General features: G+C 32.4%; 1 protein-coding gene across 1 annotated transcript; it reads left to right on the top strand.

Annotated features, from left to right (window-relative positions):
- Nucleotides 1-4,332: 4,332 nt before the first annotated feature.
- On the top strand, nt 4,333-19,683 carry LOC147072452 (uncharacterized). The gene is made up of 10 exons (XM_085947443.1): nt 4,333-4,612; nt 6,166-6,348; nt 9,229-9,879; nt 9,972-10,096; nt 10,887-10,997; nt 13,281-13,373; nt 13,782-13,955; nt 17,189-17,381; nt 18,112-18,270; nt 19,424-19,683. Exons 1-10 carry the CDS (start codon nt 4,487-4,489, stop codon nt 19,580-19,582), a joined length of 1,974 nt encoding a protein of 657 aa, XP_085803569.1. The 5' UTR covers nt 4,333-4,486; the 3' UTR covers nt 19,583-19,683.
- The last annotated feature ends 757 nt before the right edge of the window (nt 19,684-20,440 follow it).

Raw genomic sequence — 20,440 nt, 5'->3', positions numbered from 1 at the left:
TAATTATTTCTATTAAAAAATGTTGAAAAAGATACTATTGACACTCACTCACTCAACGGTTCGCAAACAACTGACGGCCATGTTGTTGTAATCGCCTTCAGTGATTGGCCTGAATGGACATGGCTGAGTGTGATATAATTACTGCAGTGGATATGGCTGAGTCTGAAAAAAACTGTTCATCTTTGACTTCCATTTACTTATTATACAGGCGGATTTGGATGGTTTTGATAATACAGAAATGTTAGAAAGCATTAGTTCTGCAGCAATTCACAAAAAAGTCAAAAATACCTAAAAGTGGACTTGGCTGAGTTTGAAATGTAGCGACACTTAATAAAGGTACTGATAAGTACCTATATCAATATGCATATCGCGAATTTGCGACACTTTAGGAGCACATTGCTTGGTATGGAAAACGGCGACCAGTATGTGAAGGATTTATTTGGGTTAAGAATCATATTGTGGTTTGTGTATAAAGTCTCAGGTCATCAGCGTATAATAAATATTTGGAATTGAGAATCACTTTGTTGTCACAGAAATACAGAAAAGTAGTGGACCGAGATATGAGCCTTGTGGTACATCAGAATATGGAATGATACTTACAGATTGGATGAATGGCCGTTAAATACGACATTTGTGAATGGTTAATTAAATAACACTACAGCGGAAGGAAATTCATCTAAGTATTTGGCAAAAAGACTGCAGATTGAGGATCCGTCTGAAGTCAATTACCCATATATTTCCAACCGAAGATAATGCGTAGGTACTATAATTCGGTGACGAAAAGATGGCAGCAGTCTATGATGGCAGCACTGAACACTGAACCAGAGTTGCCAACCGTACTATAATTATAGTATTTTGTACTATAATTTTGGTCCGCGTACTATGTACGATATATAACAGTTATAGTACGCCCAAAATACTATAATTTTGAATATCGGAAAAAATATGTAAAAAGTACTAATATTTCGAGATTTCTGTTCGATAAATTACGAGGGTGGGTCAATAATTCCTTAGAAAAAAGCATTAAAACAGTTTTTATTTTTGTATTTTTTTTATTTCTCAACATAATCTCCTTGGAGCTCAATACACTTGGTTAGACGTTTCTCAATTTTTTTTAAACCGTCAGAAAAATAAGTTTTCGGAAGGTCCTCAAAATAAGCATTTGTCCGATCGATGACTTCTTCATTTTAAAAAAAAACGTTGTCCACTTAGCCATTTTTTTAAGTTTGGGAAAAGAAAAAAGTCACTGGGGGCTAAATCTGGCGAATACGGTGGGTGGTCGACCAATTCGAACTTCAATTCTTCAATTTTAGCCATTGATCGTAAACATGTGTGAACACGGGCATTGTTCTGATGAAAGAGGATTTTTTTCCTGTTTAAATGAGGCCGTTTTTCTTCAATTTTGTTTTTTAGCTGGTCCAATAAAGATGCATAATAATCCCCTGTTATTGTTTTTCCTTTTTTCCAAATAGTCAACGAAAATAATTCCACGTGCATCCCAAAATACAGTAGCCATAACCTTACCAGCTGATTTTACGGTTTTCGCCTTCTTTGGACATGGTTTGTCTTCGCAATCCACTGCTTTGACTGTTCTTTCGTCTCGGGAGTATAGTGGTGTATGCATGTTTCATCTACAGTCACAAAGCGACGAAAAAATTCATCCGGATTGCGTTGCATGAGCGACAACAGAGCTTTAGAGGCCACCACCGTATTGCGTTTATTGTCGACTGTGAGCAAACGCGGCACCCATCTTGCAGAAATTTTTTTCATGCCCAATTTGTCATGTAAAATAGAAATGACGCTACCTTTTGAGATCCCTGTAACCTCAATTATCTCACTCAACTTTAATCTTCGGTCACTTAACACCATATCGTGGATTTTATTGATCATTTCTGGTGTAGTCACCTCTACAGGACGTCCTGAGCGTGGTTCATCCTTTGTTGATGTACGACCACGTTTAAATTCATTTAACCAGTTATAAATAGTTGCAAGTGAAGGAGCAGATATGCCGTGAACTAAATCCAACTCATTTTTTATTTCCTTTGCTGTTAACAGTGACGTCCCTAGACAAAATGCCACCCCTAGGCAGTGTCAAAATGCCGCCCCATTTTTTTATCATCCTTTCATTACTCCAATATCTAAGAAATGTGTTGTATGAAGCATGGCCCCCTCATCCTGAAGCGGGCCCTATGTTAGGATTTTTGCCCCCCCCTACCTATCGCGAATGATAAAAGCAGTGTGACGCTCTACAGTAATGTTTTCCAAATGGTGTACGCGTTAAAATTGATGTGTATATTTAGTGTTTTTTTGTATATTTTAATACATACACTTGAATTGTGGAGTTTTTGAGTATCGCTACACAATTATAAATTGTATTGTGTAACCATATAATTTTAAATAATAATTATCATTATTGAAGGAAAATAACGCCGCAGGCGAATTTTTTGCTATTAGAGCAAATTTGTGATAAGTGTTTATCTCACTTATCGAGCCCGAGCCCCAGGTTAGAGCCCTGTCAGCCCCCCCTTGTGGGGGCCATGGTTTGGATACATTACTAATAAAATATACACCTACCACTAAGCTGAAACATACAAAATTAAATTTAGATATCAATAAATAAATAAGCGAATAAATATAATATTAAATAGACACTTACCCAAATCACTAGAGTCTGAGATGCCATTTGGTTAATATGTCTGACACATTTGGTTTGTATCATTTAGTAATACCTACGCAGATGTATTATTTTCACACCATTTTTTCTATGCTATTATTGTACCCTACAACATGTAAACAAAATAATTTTCCTCATTATTTTTTTAATATAAACCTATATTTAATCATAAATACACTTTTAATTAATGGTCTCAACATTCAACCGTTGATGATTGAAATAAACTACAAATCCACACTATTATCAGCAAAAAATATGTTTACAAAAAAAACGACTTAAAAGAAGGTATTGCACAGTATTGTATTCACAGCACGATAAATATGATATAATCTAGGTAGATACCTACTAGTGTACATTTTTATTACAATTAGATGGTACTTAACGTAAATACCTATTATATGCACGAATACTAATTTATTATGTCAAATGTCAATAAGGATTAATAATCATTATGAATAGGTATATCCGGCAACTTTTAAATCTCGCGAATGACTGGCAAAAATATTTGGATAAATTAAAAAATACGGTATGTACCTATCTACCTATAAATCTCTACCATAAATTCTCCTTGTTTCGTTACCAACGTTGATATAATACCTATATAATATGATTTTCTTTTAATAACTATGGCGCGACATAATTATTAGTTTTTGCGCAGTATACCTACCTACCACTGTTATGAAAGGAACTCTTTAATCTGAGTAAATGACATTATATTATTATGACTGATTTATTATTCGTTTGTGATGTTTTACATTTATAAAAATATTCATAATGTGTATAGGCGCCAAGTTTATTAGCATTTGTATACGAAACCGAGCAGTCAAAAATAAAATAAAAAAAACTCTAGTGGAGCGTGGTGACATCATACTAAAATCGCTGCGAGTACCGACTGGGTAATAATAAAAAAAAGCATCCGGAACAAAACATCTCCAAAGCTCTGGTTATAATATAACTAAGTTTAGGTAGCTATTTCTATATAATACCAAATGATTCTCCTCGATTTGCCGCCCTTCGAGTATCTGCCGCCCCCAAGCGACGCTCAATCTGCCTACCCCCACGGGACGTCACTGGCTGTTAACCCTTTTATATTAAAATGTTTAATAACAGCTCTAAACTCAATTTTCTCCATTTTTGTAAACAAGCAAATTTTTTTTTAAAATGTACGAGAAACACACAACAACCCGACCAATCTGATTGAAACTTCGCAGCATACTGAATCGGTAGTGCCGCTGCATGAAAACAAACCGCTTACAGTACTAGTCGCGCCACCTGTCGGCTTTTCTAATGACTTATTGACCCACCCTCGTAGTACAAACTACTATAATTTCGCAATATATGAAGATTTAGAGAACTTGGAAAAAAAATTGCTTGAAAAACGTAAAAAAATCCCTTGACTTCGGTTTAAAATGAAATTTCTTGAATTCTTCCGTAAGCACTTTTGGTCGGAAGACGTACGTAAATAAAAAGGGGTCTTTGAGTTTCTCAAATTCTTCGTTGAGAAACAAAAAACCTATACATTTTCAACAGATGACAACGGGTACTATATTTTTTCCCCAAATACTATGATTTTGGAGGCTCTGTACTATAATTCCAATTTGAAAAGATGGCAACACTATACTGAACCATAGATAATACGTAATCTTACAACTTGCAACACTAGTGTTCGAGTTATGACAGATGACAGATTAAAAACCAAAACAATTTGCAATTGTATATTTCAGTTATCAGTACTTAATAACATTCTTTTAATTATTTAGATATAACCTGTATTGTCTAATTAAAAATTACGTCGTGTCTTATTAATCCAAAATGAGCGAGCCCTGTAGACTCTGCCTTGATCGGAAGATGGAGACAGTTGATTTATTCGGTGACAATTATTGTGAAGAAACACGGTTGGGGACACTTTCGGGGATCGAAAAACTATTTTCATTTACGGTACGTATTATTCACGGCCACATTATTTCTACGTATTTTATACATTGACATCAATTGTTTGGTATGAAAAATCCAACAATAAAACCTCTTTACATTTTGATATAGAAAATAAAATATGTTCCTTTAATACACATAATATCATCAATAAATTCCATTTTGGTCAACAGTGAGATTATTATTGAATACGTTTTGTATTTCAAAAATCAATCCACACTAATCTCCCATGTAACATACAAAGTTGGAAACCTCGTTAATATCAAAAATTGTCATTTTCTACAAAAAGTTTGGGTAATTGCGCCGGACATGCCGTCATGAGCTTTTATGATTTTTTTTTTTACGAAAACAGTTTATTCCGTGTAGATAATTATAATAAATACCCTTTTCTGTCGGCGCATAGGCTTTTCGATCCAATAATTGTTAATTTAAAATTCGAAATTTTCATACATTTTGATGCATCATTATCACAAACTAAGATTATATCAGGTAATATTAGGTTGGGGTAGGTTAGGTTAGGTTTGGTTTGGTCTAAAAAGAAAGTTATAAAATCTCATGACGGCAGCTGCGGCACATTTACCAAGTCTGTTTACTGGAAGCCAGGTGGTAACAGCAGCAATTTTCATAGCCGATTTTGGCAAAATTCATGAATTCAAGAATGATAACCTAACCTAACAAATAATCCAGTATATCGGGTATTTTCAAAATTTGTTTACCGCTCGCTAGCTTACACTACACCAGGGGGGGGCAAACTTTTTGGATGGAGGGCCAAATTCAAGAATTCAAAATGAGCGGCGGGCCGCAAGTAAAATACCATTTTTAGATATACACTATTTATTATCACGAAAAATAAACCTTAAAAAAAAATAATGAGAAGAATGAAACTGTTGTACATTTTTTTTAATTCAGGTGTTAATTTTGTAGTTGATATTCTCAAAACTGCTTGTAAATGGGCATCGGAGATATTTGATCGTAAAGAATTTTTATTGAGGTTCATGATCGAAAATGTTTGTTCACATATATAGATTGATCCAAAAATAACGAACATTATTCCTGCATAATCTTTAAGTTGGTCAAATTTGTCTGAATTAAGGGCATTGTAAAATTTGTAGATTTCTTCACGACGATGCAATTCTCTTAAATCAGTGTCACACTACAGATCAATAATCTCAAGTTGTAGCTCTGTCGGTACACTATCAATATCTATTGAAATCGATGTTCAACGTAGAAAATATTGCTTACATAGTGCGAGACGAGACGCAAGGAAGATGTACTGAGATAATACATTTACGAAACAACAAATTCTTCAAATTTTAATCTATTGTCAATATTTTTTAAAAAATTATCAAAAAAGTTATTCGTAATCAAAAGTACAATTAATGATGGCGGGCCGCAAAAAAATACCCGGCGGGCCACATGCGGCCCGCGGGCCGCAGTTTGCCCTCCCCTGCGCTACACAGACAAGAACCTATTTTTTAAGATATTTTTTCAACTTGATACATATATTAATTTTTGACGATTCAATAATTTAATAATGGTGTCATTTAATTTACTTTTAGATTACTCCGTCGGAAAGAATGAAATACGTATGCATTACGTGCATACGATTAGTGGAAGAATTTTCTGTTTTTTTTACCTCGGTAATAACGTCACAGATGTATTTATCAAAATATGCAAACGATTACAAAGGAACATTCACTTACCAACCACCAAACAAAGGACACCCTGATAATTTCAAACAGGTTTGTTAATTTAATTCAACTTCATTGGGAGTTATATGTGATTTCTTTATTAATGCAGGCAACGTCGATCCACAGATAGATGAGGGACTCCCTTAGGTCCTTCCACTCTTTTTGGTCCCTAGGTCTTCTAAGTAAAATAAAATAAATAAACTTGACGAGTTTTTCGATTCAGCAAGTTTTTGGATGCCCTTGTGGTCGTTGCAGCGATGCAACTAGTGTAAAATTTACATGACTTTGATAGATAATAATATTATTATGTACTTGACGATTAAATATTAGTTTTATTTTTTTTATTAATTCCTAGTCAGGGAACTCGGAAATAAGCTGAACTGAAATACCTAAGAAACAGGCAACCGATCTCGAGTGTGGAAGAATATGGGATAAACTTAAACACTTGTCAAGAATACGCTTGTATTTCGTTCTGACAACTGCTCTTGTTTTATGCACTGACGCTTAATCAATATTGGTGTATTTGAAGGTTGCAACACACTATTGCACGTCTATAATGTGTGGTTCATTTTCGTAGGACACTCACACATTCAAAACCATGCGTGAATTAGAATATAACCTATCGGAATTCTATTTATTAATCTGTTCTGTGTTCCTGGTCAATAACCCTGTATTAAGGAAGTTTTAAATATTATTTTAAAACATTACAGATAATTAGAAAAAATATGTAACTATGTTAACCACAAGTTCATTAACGTCAAATTGTTCTAAAAAATTTTCGAGGTACATAGTAAAATGTGGTGCATTTATATTGATTAAGTCTGGTAAATTACGATGCTTGTTTATGGTTGAACAAGCATCTTAATTTACTTGATTGATGATAAATTTAATATATCCAATCAACTACCACAACAATTCAATTGCAATTGTTTTTATTAAGTAATTGATTTTAAGGGGGGACATGCTCGTCGAAGGTCAAAATTGAGTTTTTATTGTATTTTCAAACCATGATCCTGGACACTCCTTAAACGTTGTAGATGATCTATTTATATAATTTTGAAGCCTTATTATCCTTTATAGTTATTTTAAACATTTGATGACTGCATGAAGTATTTTTGTTACATAAAATAGTATTCTTTTAAACCTCTCGCTCTAATGTTTTAGAATATAGTCATATTTCGGTACATAACTGTGCAGTGGTGTTAAGATTTTTTACATTTATTAATTTTTAAACGCATTTATAAAACCATTAGCATAATTTATTACGAGATATTTTTTGTAAAATATTCACGATAAAAAATTATATTGATAATCTCTGTGATCCCAAATTTGACAAGAATTAGGCATTTTATTATTCAAAAAATCGGCAAGATTAACACATTTGAAGATGATTCTAAAGATATTTATTATAAGCTATGTCTTTGACCATTCAAGTGTGATAAACATCTTATGAATAATGATTGCTTTATAATAAATATTGACCTAAGAATAAGGTAGTGTTTTTTTGAAATACGTCATTTCTTTTGTCATTCCCCAGTGGTTAAGCTACAACATACGGCCGTAGCCATAAATTGACAAACTATAATTGAAGTAGGGAGTAAAATGATATTGACGCGCGTGTTTGAACATGTACCGTTTAAAAAAAAATTAAAAAAAAATTGGTTAGGTACATGTTCAAACACGCGCGTTAACATAATTTTACTCCCTATTTTAATTATAATTTGTCATTTTATGGCTACGGCCGTATGTTGTAGCTTAACTACTAGGGAATGACAAAAGAAATGGCGTATTTCAAAAAAACACTACCTTATTCTTAGGTCAATAATTATTATAAAGCAATCATTATTCATAAGATTTTTATCACACTTAAATGTTTAAGGACATAGCTTATAATAAGTATCTTTAGAATTATCTTCAAATGTGTTAATCTTGCCGATTTTTTGAATAATAAAATGCGTAATTCTTGTCAAATTTGGGATCACAGAGATTATCAAAATAATTTTTTATCGTGAATATTTTACAAAAAATATCTCGTAATAAATTATGCTAATGGTTTTATAAATGCGTTAAAAAATTAATAAATGTAAAAAATCTTAAGACCACTGCACAGTTATGTACCGAAATATGACTATATTCTAAAACATTAGAGCGAGAGGTTTAAAAGAATACTATTTTATGTAACAAAAATACTTCATGCAGTCATCAAATGTTAAAAAAAAACTATAAAGGATAATAAGGCTTCAAAATTATATAAATAGATCATCTACAACGTTTAAGGAGTGTCCAGGATCATGGTTTGAAAATACAATAAAAACTCAATTTTGACCTTCGACGAGCATGTCCCCCCTTAATTATTATTACAATTATATTTTTGTTTTTTTTAAATATATATAATGCACAAATGAGTCTGCGTATGCACACAACAGTGCTCGCGGGTTCGCAACTACAGGTTCTGATATTATATATATTTACATAAGTCATTTATATTTTGCATCGTCTTTAATAATAGTATTGACCAGTATACCATCTACTTCTACTATTTCATTAATGTTATTAACCTGCTCAACATTAAAAAATCCAATGTCAAACATTTTTAAAATTCTGAATTTACTGTTTGTTGAATTTTCTGTGTGCAAAATTTTATATGTGAAATTTTCATGTGCGGAATCTTCCATTCACCACTTTCAGTTATACTTATGCTAGCGTTCACACAGTATAGAAATTCAAATATTTTATCGCTCAAAAATATGTAGTTATTGTTATAGCCGGCTTTATATAACAAGCAATGTATAAAAAAAATCAGGCAAAATTTCATATTTACACGAATCTTTGGATAAGATTGAAAATTCTGTCAAGGTTCATCATCTCTAGTACGAAAATCTTAAAAATTTATATTCTTCATTTATTTTCAATTATCAATGTTCTTTACAGAAAATATCTTCAAAGATGGTAAAAATTGAAAAAACGTCTTCCGTAAACACAATGAAAATGTCAGTGATAGAACCATCACCGATTTATTCTGAGGTTAAACAAGAATTATCGAATCAGAATCAAATAGAAACAGAGATTTTAGACGACTTGCGGGATGATAAATTAAATAATGCAAATGGACAGCATGAAATAAAGTTGGAATTTTGTGAAGAAAACAATGATGCTTTTATTGATGATTGTTCGGATTCTGATCAATTGGACACTGATCGATTGAACATTGAAAGCGATAATAAATCCTTTATCAAAAAACGGTCTGTGAACGTAAATACCAAAAGAAGACGATCAGGCAGAAAAAAAAGGTCTACCACTAATAAGACATCAATTTTAAATAATCTATTAATTAAAAATGCTGAACATATAAAAAATAAACCGAAGAATAAACAGCTGAATGACACAACCTCTAAATCAGAAAGAACTGAAAAAATGGCTTCCGATGAGACAGAAGAAGAAAAGCATTTACAGCCTGTCAAATTGCTCGAGAATGGAAATTTTATACTAAAGGGTGCGTTGCTTGAAGATGTGGTCAGAAGATTTTACAAAATTCAATGTGAAGTTTGCCCTAATAAGCCACAATTTGAATTTTTAAATGACGTAAGTAATCAATATTGTTTTATGTGTTTTATCTGTTTTACATTCATTTATTATAGAATTATGTTTTCCAAGATTTTTTTTTTCTCTTACAGATGTTTAAACATTATGAGACAGAGCATGACACCAAGGGCTACATCGTGTGTTGTAATACGCGATGTAACACTCGTGAAAAAATCATACACCATATGGCACGTCATATGCAAAATGATGCATTCCGGTAAGCCAACTGATGAATTGATTATGCAACTTAAAAATAATATGGAACCCTTGTAAGAGTGTCTATAATGAATGCAGCAAAAAATCGTGTAAAATAACAATGTCTAAATCAACTACGTCTTTATCCGAGTATTCATTATCCGAGTCCCCGCAGTTACGAATTTGAAAGAAAATGCAAAACTATAAAACCACATAAACAACACTAGTTCAATAGCTCACGGTCGTCAACTGTCACATTCAATCCCACACTACACTATTTCTGTCTTGCTCACGTATCTTTTTCTTGGTTACATGTACATTGTACGTAAAACATTTGACCGTAGCACAGTTCACCGTGAGATTTCTATAGGAAAGAGATGACTGTATACTATATGATCTCTAATTTTATTAGATTCAATATGAACATCAATTTAATTTTCATGAAAAATTAATGAATTCAAGAAAGAAAACCTAACCTAACCTAACAAAAAAATAATCCAGTATATCTGCTATTTTCAAAATTTGTTTGCCGCTGGCATACTGTAAACTGACAAGAACCGTGTTTTATTTAGACATGAATTTTATGTCAGTACTATATGACCCAAAGAGGTTGAATGGTCTTTAATATACAATCATAATATATTTCCGATACAACATTTCACGGTGAAGTGTGATACGGTGAACTGCATACGTACAAATTTCCGGACATGCTTTTTCTTTCCTAAACGTGTCCTAATTGAACTAATAAGTAATTTTTGTTTCAGCAGTATAAAAAAACCTTTTTATTTTTTTAATGAGCAATTTGTTTATAGGTGTCCTATTTGTAAGAAGGATTTGCTTCATAAATCAACTTTAAAATCACATTTACAGACGCATTTGCCGGAATCGGAGCGTCCTCACAAATGTGACGTGTGTGATCGGAGGTAAGCCACACAATCAGTTTTCTAGATATTAGAGGCATTAGACGAATAATTACAAGATAAAAAGAACTTTTTATATACCATGTTTTTAAATTATCGTTTGAATCATATAAACTTGACAATTCTATGTATTAATAAATACTTTTTTGTACTTGATAAAAATACTGAATAAATATAGAATACTGAAATGTCATTTTGACATTTCATATTGATTTCCATAGTAACGCACGTGTATATTAATAATTTAGTTGCTAGGACCTCTTAACAACCAATAATAGTGTTTTACTTTTTTTTTTTTACGAATTTTTCCCGAAATAACTTTCCATTCAAAACAGAATTAACTGAAAATTAATTCAATTTTGCTTAAAGATGGCTAAAAGTATTAAAAGAATGCATTGTCGTCGTGTTCTGATATATTCTAAAAGTTTCAAATGTCTAGTTAGTCGGGAAGTTAGTTCAAAATCTTCAATCGTCCAATACAAATTTTGGACAAACAAGAAAAAATTTGTACTGGACAAACAAGAATACGTGCTAATAAAAACGTGGTAAAATACACCTGACCCAACTGGGGAGGTGACTAATCTCAAAAAACATTCATTTTTAATAAAATCATTTTATTTAATACTGAGTATAATATAATATACACAAGAATATTGAAATGTATGATTCTTTTTGTTGAAAATACATGATTTTTATAAACAAAATACTTTGAAAAAAATTTGGACTGAGTGGACTTCGAATTGGCACCTTTCACTTTCTGGGTGAGTTTTCTTATCCATTTAGCTGCTGATCCGTGTGAATAATTTCTAATTACTAAGTTATTTGAGTTTTTCAAATTTCACATACATGACATGGGTATTTGCAATTATTCGCACAAATGACAGATGTATCAGTGTCTTAATGTATAAAAGCACTCATCTGGAAAGTGGTAGATGTGAGTTTGAATCCCACTTGGTCAATTATTTTCGTTATAGGATTTTTTCAAATAGGTATGTTTCTGACGTTTTCAAAATTGTGCCAGTATTCATTTTTAATTTAGTGTGCCTACAATAGAATACTGAAGGCAAATAATGGCTTCATTTGAATCTCCATTCTATTCTTTTATTATTCTATGTCAGTGGTGGTCAACCTTTAGTCTATCTCGAGCAAATTAAGAATTTAAAAATTTAGGCGAGCCACACAAGACGATGACCTTTTTTTTGAAAAAATCAGCACAATAGGTAAAAGAAAACACAATAATATTACACTACTCAGCATCGTTCTTACATAATGTGATGAAACCAATACCAGAACCAATCATTGCAGGTGCTCCGTCGGTTGCTATGCACACAAGTTTTTGAAGGGGGAGATAAATTTTTTGAATGTAGTTTTTAATAACTTGGTACCTATATGTCCTTTCCACATGTATTTCCTTTTAGTGGCAAAACTGAGAGTATAATAGAATATTCGGTACCATATTTTTTATGAACCGTTGTAAAATGTCGTTCTACGTTGCACTTTTTTCCAATAGCAATTGTTGAACCGCAAATTAAATTAACCTTAAAATAAATAAAACAATATTTCTCTTCCCAATCTTCTTGAAAATTGTAAGTGTATATCCGTTTTTTCTTTTTATCTGGTTCATATTCAAACATAATTATTAGGGTAACTATATGATAAATATAATTGTCAAAGTGACATTTGTGTCAGAACGCACTTTATCTCGCCCATATCGAGTCATCATCTTCGTTGAGCCACATTAAAACGGTACGGGTGGGGCACCGCTGTTCTATGGTAACAATGAATTGCGTGGAAGATAAAGCTCTCAATGGCCATTTTATTTATTTTTTATATGCATAATTATTTGGTCAATCTTTGGTAATTTTTTTTTCTGAAAATGTTAAGATTATTAATCCTTTCCACGCGGACAGCACACCTGTTGTACACTAATTAATTCGCCATTCGATATAATTAGCTTGTTATTTAAAAGCGGTAATTTAATGTCAACAAGTTAAATTTTTGTAGACAAAGAATTTGTTTATTGATCTAGTGCAAAATATTTCATTGTCATATATTTATATTTTATTATCATTTTGTACACACGGTGGCTTAGTTGATTAAGCAGCCAAATTTGAAGTTATGGATCGCATATTCAATTCCACAGCTGAGCAATTAAAAATGTATGTTTTTCAATGTGTTGTTGTTTTGTGTGGATCGCAACCATTTCTCATATAACCTTCACCCAGTGGAGGCCCATATCCTCCCTTTAGAAGGGAAAATGTTAATAAAAATAATTGTTATATTTAGGTATTCTTACCCTTCTGGACTACGAAGCCATAAAGAAACGCACCTTCCAGCTGAAGAAAGACGTACCTACAAATGTAAACACTGCGATAAGTTGTAAGTAATATTCATGAATTTATATTATCACATTAAAGCTGATACATGCTGATCACTACTACATCAGCGTGCATCATTCGTGTATACTTTTGAATTATTTTACAGGATTTGCCCATCGCGTATATTGAAAACATAATTGTTCCGTACACAATATGCCCTTGACGAGAATGAGCTTAATGTGCTGCTCATTACCTATTAGTCGCAATCGTTAGCAGCTGCCTTAACACCATAAAAGTGCGCTGCGCTCCCTATAATATAGAAACCACCGGCCATCACTGGTACCAATCGTATTACATAATAAGTTTTACTTAGACTCAGTGACTGCTTTAAAATTCAATCTAAAATAGCTTCTTCTGGGGATTTCGTTTCCTAATGATAGTAATTCTTGATTTAAACCTTTGCTTTCAGATTTCCTTCAATGTCTGCAAGATCACATCACATATTTTCAGTACACAGTGGCGGACAATGTTTATGCCCTGAGTGTGGGCGCGGTTTCCCATCAAACTCTTCTTTGGAAGCTCATCTACAGTCTCATGATAAAGTCGGAGAGAATAATGTTCAGTGCAAGCAATGTGGGGCTGTGTAAGTGAAATAATTCATTTACATAATCAAGTGAAACATTAAAAAATCGATGCGTTTAACAAGGAATGAAGATCTGTACCTTGAAAGTCTGGAAGTTACATATTCAATATTTTGCAGGAGAGCAGTTTTAGCATAGTTAATCTAATCTAGTGTAAATACTTACTCGCGTTCGGACTAAAACTTCATATGTTGGACTTCCGCACTTTTGCAATTAATCTTTTTGCTGTAGATTAAAGCAAAAATGATTTAAATTGGACATCCATTCCTTCAGCTCTAAAGTATAATAATTGGACTACCATTTAAATCTGCATACTTAACTCAAAAATGATAAAAATGTGACTTCCGCACTTTTAGCTTTGAGGTACAGATATAAATATTGACATGCAATCTAATTTATTTGTGTAGCTCTAATGCTACGTAGTATCTAAAAGTGTATAAATTAAGTATTAGAAGATATCAACTCTGGAATGTGAATAATTACGATTCAATTATATTGAAAAACCATTTGACGAGTTACTTCTTATTCAATCATTTCACGATAGTCTGTTTCTCACTTGCACTCGTCATCGATACGTATCATCATATGAATGCGTGTATTAATTAAGGTGCTAAGTACCAAAAAGTAGTATTCCCTGTGGTTACAACATACTGAGTCATTGCAGTAAAATTGCATGAAGCAGACCATTTGAAAAATGTGGTTGCACAGTGTGAAGCAATCTCGGCAGCTTCCATAATTTTAGGAATTAAGAACTCGCGAGTGTCAATACACCGTCGACAGCTATTTTATATTGAATGCCGTTGACCACTGTACTGACCAACAACCTACACCATTCTAAATAAAACACGCCAACGAACTTACAACGTGGCCAAATTTTTTTTCTGCATTTTTGACTTGCGGCACTTAGACCATAGTTGACATTATTAGCGTTGGTATAATATAGAACATTTTTCTATAAAAATTTCAGTTTTTATTTTTTTTGTACTTAGCGCCTTAATTAATACATGTATTCATATCGTTTTTGACACAGCTTGTGGTTGTAAATAGTGAAGTTTGCTATAAATCCGCTGTGCAAAATTAATTACAACTAATTTAAACAGTAGGCAATGAGTCTCTTTTTCAGCATTTTTTTCATAATATAGTGATTTAGGATCTGTTCAGTACAGAAGATTTTCTTCAACATTATAGGCCCTTTAAGGTTAATGTTTAATTTTAAATTTTGTATTTGCTATTATAATAAAAATAGGTAATTTATGCTATTCAAACTATAGATATGAGCTGAGCTAACCAGTAGTGTAGTGCTAAATATTTGTTTTTCAATATTTCGATGATTAGGCTGCACCAATTTTGAATTTCACTTCGTTAAAAATAACATTAACAAAAATTTCTAGAGTCACGTGATTCAAAATTATGGTGTGTAATCAGTGGCCATCAGTGGTGGTTTCCAAAATTGCTTTCATTGGGGGTGCACTAAAAATTGTCTTACCTTATTTAAAAAGCATATCAATTCAGCGTTGTTTCTGTTTAGCGAACACCTCAATCACTTCTCATTAAAGTCTGGAACTATTTGTAAAAGTTTTTTCTCAATGCTTAACACAGGTAGACAGTTAAGTCTGTCCTGGTTCATGGTAAGTATTTCTTAAAGACGATTTAATTCTTTCAATGGTGGAAAAACACTTTTCACTTTCCACAGATGTCATCGGATCATCCTTTATTTATTCTGACTCTTATTATTATTATTGATAAAGTCTACGTTTACCGAAGTCATTTTAAAACACATACACTTCACTGATTAAACAATAAGTATATGTATTATTATGAATCTTTTATTCAAAATTTATTTTTATGAACAAAATTATCGAAATAACGTGACAAAACACCTAAAAAAGCCGACTATAGATCGCAACGACAGAAATCATACTGAATTGTATTGTAAGTAAATAAATATTTGAAGAAAATATTTTAAAAAAAAAAAATATATAACTGTCGATTGTTTTGAATAGGTAGGTACGTATTTTTCGACTCTCGGCGTCAGTTACTTCTACAAAAAGCAATAAAACTCCGCGCAGCATTGTTAAAAATATGACATCTGTTATAATAATTCACTCACTTTGACAAAGAACATGGTAACTAAGATATTATTTTTTTATAAATTATATTCAAATATTTCTAAATATAGAACGATTTAAGGATCGTATCCATAATATTTATGTTGACAATCAATTTGTATTCAATATCAGCCTACTTTCAATGAATTTATATGAGATTTAAATAAAAAAAAATCTATTTTTTTATCAATCCTGCTAAATCTCAATTACTACATTTTTCCGCGTAACTGTTTTTTTCTGTGTCGAAATTTGTGCTGCGTTCCAAAAGGTCATAAAATTTTGTGTATTTATGAGTTGTTTATGGGTTTCACGTGTCGGGTTGAACTGTTATTACACAGTGTAATATGAATGGCAAACCAAGATCGATATTAGGGCGCTCACCACAGCGCTCGTTTTCGATGACTGTTCAATGGGTGCATGCTTTTGGTAATTTACATGGATTAAATTGCGATAAACGAGTGATGACTTATGAATAGCATTGTTGCACATTGAGAGATGTTTAGGAAAAAGGAGTGCAGCGCACATTCATGGTGTTAGAGAAGCCGCCGCTGTGTGTAATATAATATTGATGAGAATTATTTGAATAAGTGCTGAAGCCCATTCCGCCTCCACTACATCACTGATGCTAACTTAAGAACAGGGATGAAAGTATAATATGTATTTAACGAAAAGCGTCTTCTGCAAAACTGGCAAAACCAAATTATTGTGTTTTTATTTTGAAAATGTAATATTATATATTATGCTAATAAATAAATATCTAAAGCTGTGTTTACACATGACCCAAGCCTCGTAAGGTGATTATGACAGTAGCAATTGAGCAAAATTTATACATTTTGTTCTTTTCGTCATTTTTATGAGGTTTGACTCATGTGGACTGACTACGACGCAGAGGGTTGTTTGAAGACAAGCTGTAGTGGTTCAATGGTATGGTCCAGGATGCGTGAGCGATCAGAATCAGAGATTGTGGGAGGATTGTGTGAGATAAACTGGACTGAGGACAATGACTTGAGGAGACCAAGACTGTTGTCCCATATGTGATACATATTATGTAAATGTGAATTTTGTGTAACCTATTTATAAGTATGTATTTTAATAATTTAATAACTGAATTTTTTCTCTTTCGATAGATTAAAAAATCGGCGAAGTTTAATAAGTCATCAAAAAATGCACAATGAAAAGCGTGCCCGGTGCACAAAGTGCAGTTTCGCCACATATCGGGTCGGCCAACTGAACTTCCACATGAGGGTCAAACACACCGACAACAAGCCTCATGAGTGCAAATTTTGCGGCAAGCAATTCAAACTGAAGTCGGTTCGCGATGTATGTTACGTTCTGCCTATATTTATCAATTTAATTCTGAAAAATATTTTGAAAAAGACAAGCGGGACCATTATTTTTTCTTAAGGCTTATACTTCAGCTGTGGCATGGTCTAAAAAGATTGTCACTACGCGACGCGCAGATTGTGCAAACGATGCGTGCCGAACAAAACATAATTTGACATAAAAATTCAACATGCATCCATTTAATGTTATGTTTATGGTTATATTAGTAATAATAATAATATATTCATTGACATTTTTTCTTGTTCGAGTACATGCGTAACGTTTTTTAGCCATCCTTACAGGATATAAGAATATATTCCTCCGACGACATCACAAAACAAATTGACGTGCTCACGACTGGACTGCCGCTCTCCAATTAGCAACGAGTGCGAAATTTCGTCCCACCTATTGTTGAAAATTATTTGCCGTTTCACTGATGTATGCTCTTAAGGATATTCAGTAAAGATTGCTACATTTTTTATTCATGTGTATTATCAATTGAATAAAGAAATAGTTTAAAATATAACTCTAACTTGAAAATGGACGCCTATTTAAATTTAGAATTATGTACCCTATTTCTTGTGGAGTATTTTATAGTTTTACGTTGTGTATGAATCATGAATATTTATTATTCAGTTTTATTTTAACATTTAACTATTCGTAATGACATAATTTTTATTAAATTTAATTACTTATTTACTTATTAATAATGTATTGTTTTATTTAGACCCATTTGGCTCAGCATACTGGAGAAAAGAAATACTCTTGCACATACTGCCCAAAAACATTTGTATCCTCAGGAAATTGTTATTCCCATCGAAAGAGAATGCACGCAGAACTTTATACAAGAGATATGAACAGAAAACGCGAACAGCAAATTGAAAATGTGAGTATTTGCTGTGAGATTATTGACTTAAGGGGGGACATGCTCGTCGAAGGTTAAAATTGAGTTTTTATTGTATTTTCAAACCATGATCCTGGACACTCCTTAAACGTTGTAGATAATCTATTTATATAATTTTGAAGCCTCATTATCCTTTATAGTTATTTTAAACATTTGATGACTGCATAAAGTATTTTTGTTACATAAAATAGTATTCTTTTAAACCTCTCGCTCTAATGTTTTAGAATATAGTCATATTTCGGTACATAACTGTGCAGTGGTGTTAAGATTTTTTACATTTATTATTTTTTAAACGCATTTATAAAACCATTAGTATAATTTATTACGAGATAATTTTTGTAAAATATTCACGATAAAAAATTATATTGATAATCTCTGTGATCCCAAATTTGACAAGAATTAGGCATTTTATTATTCAAAAAATCGGCAAGATTAACACATTTGAAGATGATTCTAAAGATACTTATTATAAGCTATGTCTTTGACCATCCAAGTGTGATAAACATCTTATGAATAATGATTGCTTTATAATAATTATTGACCTAAGAATAAGGTAGTGTTTTTTTGAAATACGCCATTTCTTTTGTCATTCCCTAGTAGTTAAGCTACAACATACGGCCGTAGCCATAAATTGACAAACTATAATTAAAGTAGGGAGTAAAATTATGTTAACGCGCGTGTTTGAACAAAGTCTTTGTCAGTCAAAATTAGAGTTTCACTGTTTGTAGGTTTTATTGGTTTAACCTGCGATTTTATCTATATTTTAACATGTTTCATATATGTAGTTAATTTGCGCTTTAATGGTCATTATTAAGTTTTCTTTTGCTGTGTGTAGGACACGTAGTTTTGTTTCTTCTTGTTGCCATTACTTCTGCTGAAGTTACTTGATTCAATGATTCAGCAAGTTTTAGAGTGGCATTTTGGAGGCCTAGTGCCTCTTGGGTATAAATGTGTGACAGCATTTTCCAGTTCCTTGTTGACATTCCAGGCTTTTCCAGTAGTTTTGTGACTTTATTAAGTCGCATATTCTTGTCTGGTTCCTTATCAGATGGTTTTTTTGTGCTATAATGCCCTTTTTATATTGTGTGAACATTTTCCACTTCTGGAAAAACTTGATGGCAATATTCTTTTCCAGGTGACTTTAAGAGAGAAGGAAGCTGCGGAAACAGAATCTCCCAGTGAGAATCAAGTAGATTCACAACATGTACAAGAATTTGTCCAAAAGGAAATTAAAAAATTGGACTCGAAAACACCTTATCGCTATCCTAGAGGAAACCTTGATACTATAAATTAAAGCACTGGGTTTAAAAATGAAAATCAAGATTGAATGATTTTACTAAAGAATAACTAAATTAGTGATGAATTTATATAAATATTTATATTATATACTATTAAACACACAATACATTGTTTTCATCACTTTACTAGCATAGTGAACAAGTCTTTCCTTTAAATACAAAATGTTGGAAAATTCTTATCCTATTTACCTATTATACCCTCTCCCTAAGTTCGGCCAAAAATTGTATACTCGTTAACTGCTGACCACTTAATGACCACATTTAATTATAATGTTAATTGCTACGCGCCAGATGCGGTTTGCGCATTGAACGACTTAATATTAAAAAGACATTAATTGCAAACACTCTCTGTGAAAACAGTGTTCTGACTTTTTGGCACCAAATATTCAATTTTTAAATCTCTACAGTCTGGTAACACCATAATGTTATTTGAAAATCGTATTCATTGTTAGAAACAGATGTCAAAATACACTAATGTGAAATTTGCAAACATGGTCTGGCAGAAAAGCTAATTTATGGTTGACAACAAAGACGGCACATCCCACAGTCACAGGACCATGGCCGCCTCACCCAGTACCTAGGGCCTAGAGACGTTTTAGAGCGGGCCTATGAACTTTTTAGTGTATATTATGATATTTCACCTGAAAATATAAATGTATAATCAATAAGCAATATCCAATTACCCCATTTCAATTCAAAATGTTTATTTATTATATCCTCACATACAATAAGAGAATAGACACAGTAGTATTGTGTCTAGTGGTGTCAGTTTTATCAGTGGTGTCAACGTTTTTGGCTGGTGGAATCCTTAGAGCATTTTGTAAAATCTCAGGGAACCCCTACCTAAATGACAC

This window comes from Rhyacophila brunnea, unplaced genomic scaffold (genome assembly GCF_057557595.1).
Source record: "Rhyacophila brunnea isolate RB1 unplaced genomic scaffold, BYU_Rbru_1.0 scaffold_2, whole genome shotgun sequence".
Classification (NCBI taxonomy): Eukaryota; Metazoa; Arthropoda; class Insecta; order Trichoptera; family Rhyacophilidae; genus Rhyacophila; species Rhyacophila brunnea.
The sequence above is the reverse complement of the archived record's forward strand: the minus strand, read 5'-3'. Positions and strand labels throughout refer to the sequence as shown.